This window comes from Pteropus vampyrus, unplaced genomic scaffold (assembly GCF_000151845.1).
Source record: "Pteropus vampyrus isolate Shadow unplaced genomic scaffold, Pvam_2.0 Scaffold180, whole genome shotgun sequence".
Lineage (NCBI taxonomy): Eukaryota > Metazoa > Chordata > Mammalia > Chiroptera > Pteropodidae > Pteropus > Pteropus vampyrus.
Window position 1 is genome coordinate 592,715 of NW_011888961.1, and position 12,405 is coordinate 605,119.

Consider the following 12,405-nt stretch of genomic DNA (forward strand, 5'->3'; position numbering starts at 1 on the left):
TCTTAACAAATCCGTAAAAGTGAGGCTTTGCATGTCTTGAAGAACAAAAAACAAAAAGGAGTTTGGGGCAAGAAAATTCATGGACATGGGCATGTTCAAGTTGCCCAAACAAAACCATATCTAAGAACGAGGAAAAGCAAATTCCGTATTGGGACGGTACAACTCATTCAGAACTATTTGTGTTCTTAATGTATGCCTTACACTGTGCAAGCTCAGTATACAGTCAATAGACAAGATCTTATAGATTACATGTAAACCACACACAGGTATTTATAACAAAATTGTATAAAGAGCATATTACTTTCCGAATCAATCCACATAAAACTGGTGATTATTAATCTAATTTGAACTTAGATTTATATTTTGGTTTGACAATTTATTGAAATTTGGAAATAATAATTACCTATCTTTCCTTGGTCTTCGTTTTTCTTCTTGGATTGACTTCTAAAGGGAATAGAACAATTAAAAAAATCTATATAATATTATGACCTTAACATAATGTAATTGATATAGTATTATAATCTTAATATATAAATACATTTGCTCCTATAAAGTTTAGAAATAAACAAGTGGCTACAATATTTTTAAAATCTAAAGAAATATAATTTACTCAAATTCTACAAATTATGAATGTGTGACTATTTTTACCAGGCCTGGACTGAAATTAATCTTTGCATTTCATACAAAAAAAAGTGTTTACCACCCAGTGACCAGTATACACGAGATTACATAAGGCCTTTCTACCTACAAATGGGGAGGAAATGTCAGAATTTCTAGAAAATCCATCTCACTTCACAAATGCAGTTGTAATTTAGGCAGATTAATTAGGCTGCTTTGATGTCTTGCTCGTATGTCATCTTTGTCTGCAGGTAAAGTAGATGGGTGGATGGTGAGAACAGGTGCAACAGTTCACAAAAGAATGAAATGTGACTTCACTAGCCTATAGCAGCCCATTTATGGCATAAAGGTAGTAGCATAGAAGTAGATGTTCATTTCCAAAATGTTTTCATAGTTGAGAACTTTATGTATCAAGGCATATATTAGAATATGTAGGTATAGATACAATTAGATATATTTTAATCAGCACTTCAATTTGAACACTCACAAAATGATACTACGTTTTGCCTTACATACTAAGCAATACTATCTTTTGCACTGTGACATTAGTAATGTGTATTTACATGTTGCAAGAGCAAATACGTCTTTTGCGCTAAGAAAGCAAATAACCAAACTCACCTTGAACAAGCTGAAGATATTATAATTACAGAAACCCTAGTGCACATGTCAAGTTGGCCGGCACCGTAAAAGTGCAAGATAATAAAAATGGCAATTAATAATGGTTTGTAAGTATTGAGGGTTTTAGACGCACTGAATTGTTTTTTCCTCGTGATACATCATTTGTAATACACTAAAATGTTGGATGAGTCAAACAGTTCGTAGTTTCTTTGATTCTTATTTGTTGGTATTTTAGTGGGTGGATGAGGTAGAAGTGAATACTTAAATGGGAGCAGACCATTCAAGAAATAACAGTGTAAGGGGCAGGACACCAATTACATCCCTGTCCTCCTTCCCATTTCCTATTACTTCACATACTTGACCTCACGCCTTAGGCTTAGAGGTGCTTACAAATAATTATATTACCAGCGTAGGTACAATGGCCTCTAGCAGTCAGTTAATGATCCCTGGGACTAGGGTGGTGTTTGCTGTGTTTGTTGCTGTTTCAGTATGTCAGAGGTCCTGCCTCCTTGATCCATTACCTGAAAAAAAAGTCTGTCTTTTCTTGGTAACAATTTTCTGTAATCTAAAGTATAGTTAAATTATGGCATAATGTTGAGTGACAGCGATCCTCTTCATATAACCAAGAACTAAATAACGTTCTGCCCTTGCATTCTCGAGCTGAGAGGACCCCTTTTTATTCTGGATCAGCATTTCCTTCTTGGAGGTGTATATAAGGTGTATATAAGTTGGTTTTCAGTTATAGGAATTTTTAGAAGAGAAAAATACTGTTCAGGTTTATTTCTTGGCTGTGCTAGAATATTCTAATGAAATATAATTCGATAATATTTTTCCAAAAATTATTTAAGATGGCTTATAAGAGAAGCAATTATATAATCAAAATAAGAAAATAGAAGTTATCAATGAGAAATGAAGAGGACAAAAATATGTTAAGATGGAGTCTCAGGTCTGTCTCTTAGTTTCCTAGCCGTTAAGGTCAAAAGGGAAGCATGAAACTTGCATTCTTTATCATGAAGAAGGAAGCACCGAATTTCACAGGATATGATTTAACATAAATTTTATCCCACGGGACTTTATATTAAGGGTATTTATTGCTAAGACAAATGATGCTTTCGATTATGGTTTTGAAATTACAAATTACTAACTTGAAATGGAAATAAAGAAGCAAATGTCCAAAGGCAGTTTCTTATGGAACTGGAGTAAAGAAGAGAGAGAGACAAGGAGACAAACTTGGCTCAAGGAGGAGATATCCCTGTGGGTATTTCCTGAGGAGGCCTTTGAGAAAACAGATGTTTAGCTCAAAGACTTGGAATTATCAGCTGCATTTCGCTCCCTCCCCTTCTCACCTGACATAAATAAGTTTTATGACAAAACTTTAAAATTCACATTCATTCTATCATGGTGGATGCAGTCTTAACATTCTGTTTGGAAATACACTATTTATTTAGAGGTCTTCACAAGGATGAAGAAAGTAGCCAAAACATAGGAAAAAAAAAAAAAATCTCGGAATGGCCAAAATACCTGTTGCCGTAGTTCAGGGAAGGTACTGGAGAAAATAATAAAACTGAGTTCAGTTACTCCTTTTTCTGAGGAAAACTGTTGGGCTTGAGTCATTTTTGCTAATGACCGCCCAACTTCTGAGTGTTGCAGCGGCCTCCTGTACCACAGGGTGTGCGTGCCCAGCTAACGCTCTCTCCTCTGTGTCATGCTTCCGAGGCTTGACTTTAGGACACGACGTTTCCCAGAGGTAGGAGATTATGAGCGTCACATCACAGAAGAGAGCGGACGTTGACGTTAAGGCAGTGAGAATGACCACAATAAGAAATGACGCCCCAGGAGGAACAAAAGCTGGAACAGACATAACAACTGAAAGCACAGCTGTAGGTCATGGCCAGGTTCAGAGGAACCGTTTCCACAGCCCGGCAGCCCTCCTGAGAGCCTGTCCTACAGGGGTGTGTTACTTAATAAATAGTTTTCTAGTTCCAGCAACAGGGGGGCTGTAGCAGCCTACAGGGGAGAGTCAGACAACATGAAAGAAGGGAAATAAGTATTTACAAATGCTCTGAAAAAGAAGAAAAATGAAGCAGAGCCAGGGGACACAGAGAGACAGGGTGCTGCCTGGGACACAGTGGTCAGGAGAAGCATAGATCCAGATAAAGTGCAAACATTTTTGCTCACAACAGTGACCTGAGGGTATTAAGAAACGTTTAAAATGTGCAACATAATATATTTTGGAAAAATTTTCATGAAAACCACTTAAAATTATAGAAAGTGTTTTGATGGGTAAAGGAAGCAGGGCCTTACGTCATAGCTGTAAATTTCACTTACGTGTAGCACCCCGAATCTTGGTAAAGGCCAGATAAATATGAGCATATGTCGTGTTTTCGCTTATAGTAAGAAACTAGTTTTCTGTATTTTTTTGTTTGTTTGTTTTTTTACTGAAGCTACAGATTTCAAGACTCAGGGTTATGAAAAGGATTCCAATTACTAAGAACTCAAGATACATTAAAATACTTTATATTCACTTAAAAAAATAGTAGTTCAATGACCAAGTAAGCTTTTGGGGGGCAAGGGCTCATTTGTGAGGTTCAGAATTTGCTTCCTAATTCTCAATGACTGGTTAGTTGAGAATAAACAGTCCTCCTTATTTCAAAGTCTCATATAATTTCTCATATCGGGAACTATCTGTCGTCGAAGGCACAGCAATCAATCGTCATTTCAGCTGCGATTAATAAAGGTCATTGAGCATCATTTACTACTTATAGTCAGGGTCAATAGAAAATGCTTGGTACTTTCTCTGCTGTCCAGCCTCGGAAGGAGTCTGGACTTCATGCTGAGGGAGTTGCTGAGCTATTAAAGGGTCCATCAAGCGAGGAACACGATCAGATTTACGGTTTAGATAAATTTTCTGGTATAGCTGGAGAGGCTGGATTAGAAGCACTAAGGTGGGGCCTGAAGCATTCGGGTGGGGAATGATAATGGTCTGGAACAGGGCAGTGTCTGTGAGGAGAGAGGAGGGAGATGAAGGACAGTGAGGCTTTGCCGGTGAAGCCACACTTTAGAGAGATGAATTAGATGTCAGGTATGAGAGAGAGGGCCAGATCCCGGACAACGCCCAGGTTCTTGGCTTAGGTAACCAAGCAGATGATGGTAGCATTCAGGGAGACAGCACCATGAGAGGAAGGGCAGGCTGGCAGGGGTGAGGCCAAGGGGCTCTCATGCTGCACAGGCGAGGGAGGGGAGTCCCAGAGTCAGAAGACCTCAGCACAGTAACGACCCTGAGAGCTAAGTGCCGGACCTGTGTCTCGATGTCCTGATCTGTGAGGTGCCGGTGCCCCCTTAGGGGCTCTTTCTAGGATTAGGTATCACAGTATATGAGAACACACCTCAGTCCAGGCCTGGAATTCAAAAGGTGCTCAATAAACATCTCCTTCTTCCCGTTCCTTCCCTTTCTTCCACTTTTACCATAAGTCACCTATGTACCTATGGTCCCTCTTTGGAGAGAGCCTGCTATGATGTACTTCCCCTTCTGGGTTACTATTTGCATATCAGTTTAGACTAATGGACCAGCAGAAAAAAACTGCCAAGAGGACATGGCAGGCACAGGACTGTGGGAGAGGCCTGGACAGTGAGGAAGAGGGGCCGGAGGACAGCAGATATCCAGATCCTCAGCCCGGGACTGGACAAGGAAGCGTGAGCTGAGCCACATCTCCCTTCCCTCTGGACAGGACTAACGCTTAGTGTGGTCAGTTTTGTGGCCGCTATGGCTCCTCCTCTGACAATAAGAGTGAGTCACTTACATGTAGCAGATAATAGTATGTGCAGTCTTCAGGGTTATTTAACGTTTTGGGTTTCCGGGGCCGTCTTGGGGGTCTCAGTATTTTTGGCTCTTCTCCTTTAGAGATCCCTACAAGAAAGGTGATCATAAACAGATATTCAATTACAGACCATTATCAAGCAACGTTTTCCTTTTGGGGTAAATAAAAAATTACATACATACCACTGGGGCTAAAGCTGGGAGAAAGAAGCAATACCTTTGATCCCCAAACCAACTCTTATCCTATTCCTCACCATGTGCTTCCTTCCGATTAGCTGGTGGTATAGGACTTTGAGAAGTAAGGGAGAGAGGAGGAGGGGAAGAATGAAGAAATGCATAGTTTGGTAATGTGGAATACAGTACTGCATGCAGTTCGGAGGGTGAATAGGGAGAGACAAAGCTGCTAGACAATCTTTAAAAAGGGGTATTATGCCCACAGAATCTCACCGTCCCGCCTCCCCCTACCGTCAGCCTTACTTACACAGTGGCGACCCAGCCTGATGTTCGCTTTAAAGTACCACCTCAGGTTATGGCTCAAACAGAGACATTCGTAGGCTTGACTCTTTTCCTAAAAGCCTAATCTAATCTTTTGCCAAATTTAGAACTCCACACTATTAGAATTTTCAGATCTGACTTTAAAAATCTTGACCAAGAAAGAATCAAGTTAGTCATCTTTTTCTGCCCTTTTCGTCAACATAGCCGAGTTCTCAAAGCTGCAGCCACATCATCACAGCTTGTGATGATCTGCCGTGGTGTCGTCAGTGTTCATTACAATTATGAACACTGACGACACCACTTCTGAAAAGATCAGAACATTACTATGATGAAATTATGATGCTTCCCTCCCCTTCTTCATTGAGCCTAAACTTCTAAATCCAGATGACTTAAAATCTGGCTTTATATTTATAGAGCTAATAGGCTTCTTGTGAAATATTTCTGTCTACGTTTTATGATTCTTGATACTCCATGCCCTGACCGCATTTGTGTAGGTCATCTGTTCCAGTGCTGGTTATTAAACAGCTTCTATTGGCTCTTGCAAAGTATTATCATTTTAGAATGTATTGCTCGTATCCACTTATATTACTGATTTGAATCTGAGTGGAAAGAAACATAAAAATATAGTGTCAAGTTATTATGTTTTTAGAAACACGAAAGTGATCTTAACTTGCCTTTCAATGTTATTTAAAGTCTGGATGAAAAGATCAGAACATTACTATTGTAATAAAAATTAATTAAATTGAAGATGACAAAGAATCTGAGTAAATGCCAGGAGAGTGAAAAACTAGTCAGATTCTGGGAAGAAAGGAGATCTTGCTCTTGTCTCCATTTTTCTCATCAAACTTTCCCCATTCAATCTCATTTCTATTCCCAAGACTCTATTGAAACTGTCTTTGAGAAGGTCAAGGTCACTTTATCGACAAATCCAAAGGCCCTTTATCTGTCCTTATTATCTCTGACTTCTTCATCATTTAACAGTATCGACCACTGAGGAGGAGGTTTCTGAGGGCAGACACCTTATCTTATTTATCTCTGTATTCCTGGCACGTAAGGATATGCCTGACACATAGTAAATGCTTAATAAAAATTTGCTGAATGAGTAAATAATCCCTTTGCCTCCTGGATCGAATCATCCCTTTCTCAGCTTCTTGCACTTTCCAGTTACTCTATGCTGATTTCCCAGTTGACTACCTCAGGTTTGACCCTCTCTTCCCTCCCTTCCGCCCCAGAGCCCCTGCCCTAATTTCTCATTGAACATTTCTATCTCAAACCTTCAAAGGAACCAGTGGTCACCTTTCTTCTCCATCTAGAAATCTGTATACCACAGCCTCAGTGGCACCATTATTCCTGTCCCCGGGTTCAAAATATTGATGTCACATTGTCTTATCCCTCTTCTTCATTTCCTACAAATGGACAATCGACTGATGTCAATACTTTAATGGTATTTCAGGAAGAAAAATCTGGTTTTCTTTTGTAGGAAGTTTCATTAAAAAAAAAATTATGATGCTTCCCTCCCCTTCTTCATTGAGCCTAAACTTCTAAATCCAGATGACTTAAAATCTCAGTAGTTTCGATTTTATCTTCCACTCCCCCCCACCCCAAATTAATCATCTCCTCTGGTCAGCCTAGTTACCTCATTAGAACTTGACATACCATGTTTATAACTGCACCTTTGCTCACTATCAGCTCATAGAAAGGCTGCCATAGTCTCACTGAAATCTTAAGCATCCTTCAATGCTTGTCTCCACTCTTCACTCTTCCACGAAGTTTTCCCTGAGTACTCAGTGATCTCCCTCTCATGTGAACACCAATAGTACTCATACTCTGTACAAGTCATTTAACATGTGTTACGGGCTAAATTATGTTTCCACAAAACTCACATGTTGAAGTCCCAACCCCCAGTACTTCAGAATATGACTGTATTTGGAGAAAGGGTCTTTAAAGGGAGGTCTTTAGAGTGGGTCCTAATCCAATATGATTGGTGTCCTTATGAGAGATTAGGACACAGACTTACACAGATAAAGATGATGTAAAGACATAGGGAGAAGATGGTCATCTACAAGCCAAAGAGAGCCCTCAGAAAAAAACCAACCTTGCCAACACCTTGATCTTGAACGTCCAGCCTCCAGAACAGTGAGGAAACAAATTTCTGTTGTTTAAGCCACCAGGTCTGTGAAACTTTGTTACAGCAGCTCTAGCAAAATAATATAGAACTTAACTATTTTTACCTGTGATTAGTTTTTTTAAATAATGGGACCTTATGTTTTTGGATGGTAGCGGTCATGACGTAGGTTTTGATGCCCTCCTGCCTTGTCACTAGTGATCTGTATATGGTAGGTGTTTAGAGATAGGAGGTTTGATTGATTCCATTTTAGCTTATAGACACAGTGCTAAGAGTAGATACTCAATAGACTTTTGTTAACTGGATCATAGATATAAAAATAAATAAATTCCTGATGCTTTAAAGAAAAATGTTAATAAAAGAACCAACAAAATTCTTGAAGGAGAACCCGGAAGACTTCATGAACGGTCTAAGGGTACAAATATCTTAACCCAAACTCAGAAGTCATAAAAAAAGTAGACATATTTGCCCATTAAAAAATAGATAAAAACTCTAATATGGCAACAAAATCAAAAGACACGTGATCGATGTGAAAAACTAAATTTACAGCACCGAAGCCAAATAAAGGGTAGGTATTTCTAATATGTACAGGTGCTAGCAAATGACTAAAAAAATATAGACCAACAGAAAAATGGGCAAAAGATATAAACAGGAAATTGAAGATAAGCAAATCTAAAAAACCAACAATAATGGAAGGCACCTGAGCTTGCTAGCAGACAAGAAAATATAAATTAAAATAACAATGGAATATCATTTTACTTTAGACATATTAGCAAAGATTAAAAAGGTTAACATTGCTGGACAAGATGTCAGAAAAAGTGTATTCTCACAAATTGTTAAAGGAAATGTCAATTGTTAGGGTCTTTTAGGAAAGCAATCTATCAAAAAAAGTCTTTCAACTCAATAACTCCACCCCTGGGGACTTAGCCTATATAATTAAAATCTTCGTATACAAAGACATTTTCAAAGATGTATACCGCAACATTTTTATAGTGGCAAACAATTTAAAAAGTGAATATGTAACAATAGGAAAAAGGTTATATAAATTATTGCGATCTAAACGTAGAATATTACATAGCTAGTAAACAGAATGAATCATAGCTACTCCAGTTGATGTGCAAGGTTTCCTGCTAAGGTACTGAGGGAGAAAAGCAAAGTAAATGTTTATATTACGATTCTATTCATATAAAAGAATGACAACAATCTCTATGTCTGTATGTGTGTATAAGTACATATATGCATGTCAGCGAAAAGTATTAAGACTACATGTTTTATAATAAGGGCTCCCTTAATTGTGGGTTGGGGAGGGAGAATAAGAAGGTGAGTGAAAGGAAACAGAAAAAAAGAGAAAATGAAAACATGTTGCATTAAAAAGAATCCTGGAATGTATGGTATGGTCACATTTATGCAAAATTATAAATATGCATGTGGGTATATGGATATTATAGAGATAAAAATGTCAAAATGTAATGAGCTTTCAGAATTTCTGTTTAGTTCTTGTATCTTTTAGAATCTGCTTTTGTGTTCGTTCATTGACTTTCCTTTACCGGGACAATCTGAAGCACAGGGCTGAATATTCTTAGCTGAGTATTCTTAAAGGGTATCTCACTTAAGATACTACCATGCAAAGTGGGCAGTCAGCAAGTGAAAATTATTGATGAATATATTCAACAGGGTCTGATTGCTTAGATTAAATTCCCCGGACTATTTTGTATTTTTGAAGAACAAAAATGAGCCTTTCCATGAGCCTATCTGCATACAAATCTTTTCAGAAAGGCATAAGTTTATTTTGCCCTCTAAATTTCTGTTACTTTAGGGAGTACAAAGACTGTCTGCTAACATCAATCTAACCCCTTAATTACAAAAGTGACATACACATTTATAATCACAAATGATCAGCAGCGTATCAATGTTGGCACTAGCAAAATTAGGTTTGTGACTATTTTGTGTGATGTGCATGATAAATATTAGCTGGTAAAGGTTATTGTTATATTAAATAGCCAGAAGGTAAATATTTGTTTATATTCTAGTTCTGGTAATGATTTCATTAATTTATCAGGAATGAACATTTTTTTAAAATATGGAATGGACAAACATCAACATTTTGCATCCAGAAGAGAGATTTAAAACTCATTGTTAATATTCACTTTAGAAAATTAAATCTCAGTATTTTTTCATTTTAATGATAATTATGCTATTTTACTTAAGTATATATGCAGAGTATAATTTGCATAAGTATCACATGTCTAAATCAGATATTAACAGACCAGAAATGCACTTAGAATATTATAATTTCTTTAAGAAATCAGTTTTTTAGATTTTGCAAATTTCTATTACTCTTGACGGTCTGTGAACTTTAAGCAATACAGTGACTTACAGAAAATCTTAGAAGGAAGGCATATTCATTGCTGCACGTCCAAGGCAGGATTCACCCTAGTCAAGGTTGCAACCTGCCTTCTGGAAGCTGCTTCTGCCTTTCACCTCATCTGCCCTCCAGCCAGGCTCATCATTCTTGAAGAGAACGGGATACAGGTTCTGAGCTTGTGGGGGGCTGTTCAGTTTGCATTGCTCTTCTCTGCCTTGCACTGCTTCATGCTGGGCTTCTGGAGGTATTTTCATCTCTCGTGGTTGCCCTGGATTTGACCACTAGCTTTTCCCTACTCTGTGGGCTATCTGTATTCTTAAGAGTCTACCTGAGGAGAAGAGTCGTAAGGCAGGTGCTTCTCCAGCTCTGAGTGTCCTTAATACTTCGGTATGCCTCACTGCTCGGTGGGCCTGACTCCAGGGATTCCTCTGACCTTCTCAACAGGCAGCTTACCAGCCCCGCCCCCACTCGGCACTGCTCAAACAATTCCTTTGGCTCTTTTCTACCAACTGACCACTGATGCCCAACTGCCAATTTACACACCTGTTCTTATCCTTTGTAGGTCATGGGCTTTAAGCTTTTTGCCACCCTCTAATTTGCGTACGTCGCACTAATATCCAGAACCTTGAAAACTTGAGCATTTAATTTTTTACTTACACTCTTAGATTTAGGTGAGCTGCTTTCCCCAGCCTGCTTCTCGTGTCTCTTCTAGTCAGTCACCAGAGAAACAGAGGACAATTAGGCAGCTCTTTTTGTCGGGGCAACTAACAGACATGACCTCTGGACTATCACTGGTCTCTCCAACATGATCACAACACATTTTCCTTTATCTCCATTGGGCGGAGGTCATAGGTTAGAGTGCTCGAAGGTGAATTAGTTTTGTTCTAGCCCCTGGCATTAGGTTACACCCTTATTCCCAGCCATCTTGCATTCATGAGCACAGTCATCAGAGGAGGGCACCCTAGCTGAGGCAGGTGAGAGAGCACACAGAGACGATGATGGTGTCTGGAGAGTGCCATTTTTGTTGGGTGTGATGCTGACGTGCATATGACTGTCCACGGGACCAAGGATAGAGTCAAACATCAAAAATATATACTTACTTGTCTGGAGAATAAGGAAACCCAGGGGTGGCATTTAAGGCCCCCTAATTAACTCTTGGTTATTTTTCAAGATTATATTGATGTTAATCTGTTTGAAAAATATTTGGATAGACAGCTCGAGGTGAACAGCTATGTTAATTTTTCCCAAAGAGCCTAATTTAAAAAAATTATTTCTTGACTCTTCATAGTCATTTTCTCAGATTGGCCTTTTACAAACACAGAATAGAAGAACATTACTTGGTTTTAAACAAGCAACATTTAGTTTTTTCTTGCCCTCTGCTCATACTTTATAACACACAGACAGGTGACTCCCATCAAAGAGAAGTGAAATAGTCCAGTATTTTAAAAAGCCATTATTCCATATTAGGGCATGTCTGACCACAAGCGTGGCTGGAGGGGATGCCAAGAAAGCTTTAAGGAGTCAAGACAGCTGACAGTAAAGATGACATACCTGGAGATGATACTCTAGTCTCATCACACATGGCTGTGTATCAAGCTGTAATAACATTATTCAGATTCTTGATTTTGTACAGACATGGACTCTGAGGGTCCAAGTCAGCAAAGGATGGAGAGTGTCTGCTCTACTGTTGACTGGGAACCTTGTTCTTGTTCAACCAGCCACTGGGCTTTTCTACAGCTCTCTACATAGCTGCTCTTGTTAATGAACCATCTCACATGAGGGAAGATTAAGCCGATTTATTCACAGTATTCCAATTCCAATTCTGCTATATTTTATCCTGTAGTTAGATTAGTTAGCAGTTTGCCAAGGTTATTCTTTAAAAAATGAATTTTAAACGCTGTTAATATTCCACATACGAATGTGTCATTAGTTATTAATCATTTTCTTAGTGTCTAATTTTGCTTTTTGCCACATACATAAATTTTTCTTTTTCGGTTCTGAATTTTTCCTTAGGCTACATTCTCAAAAGTGAGTTTACTGCGTCAATGACATAAATGATTTCGATGCTATTTTTACATATTGCCAAGTCACTTTTCCAAATGTCAACTCTTTACAGTTTCACCATTACTGTTTGAGAATAATTAGCACATTCGCACCACTATTATTTTTTCATCCTTGCCATTTTGATAAGTAAAAAACTGTAACTGGTTTTAATTGTATTTTTTTATTTCTAAGATGATCATATTTGTGCTCGTTTGCTATTTGTGTTTATTCTTCTATAAATTGTCTGTGCTCACTTTTCCACTGGGGGCGTTAATGTTTTTCCTAATAATTTATAAGAGCTCTTCATACATTACATATGTTAAC

The 12,405-nt window shown here is 38.4% G+C and overlaps 1 protein-coding gene across 1 annotated transcript in view; it reads right to left on the reverse strand.

Moving 5' to 3' along the window:
- The window catches only part of MYO3A (myosin IIIA), a 179,249-nt gene that overhangs the window by 7,455 nt on the left and 159,389 nt on the right, over nt 1–12,405 (reverse strand). Inside the window, exons 29-30 of the mRNA XM_011371026.2 lie at nt 5,037–5,143; nt 404–444 (exon numbers count right to left, since the gene is read on the reverse strand). Coding sequence (XP_011369328.1) covers nt 404–444; nt 5,037–5,143 — 148 coding nt within the window. The remainder of the gene's footprint in view (nt 1–403; nt 445–5,036; nt 5,144–12,405) is intronic.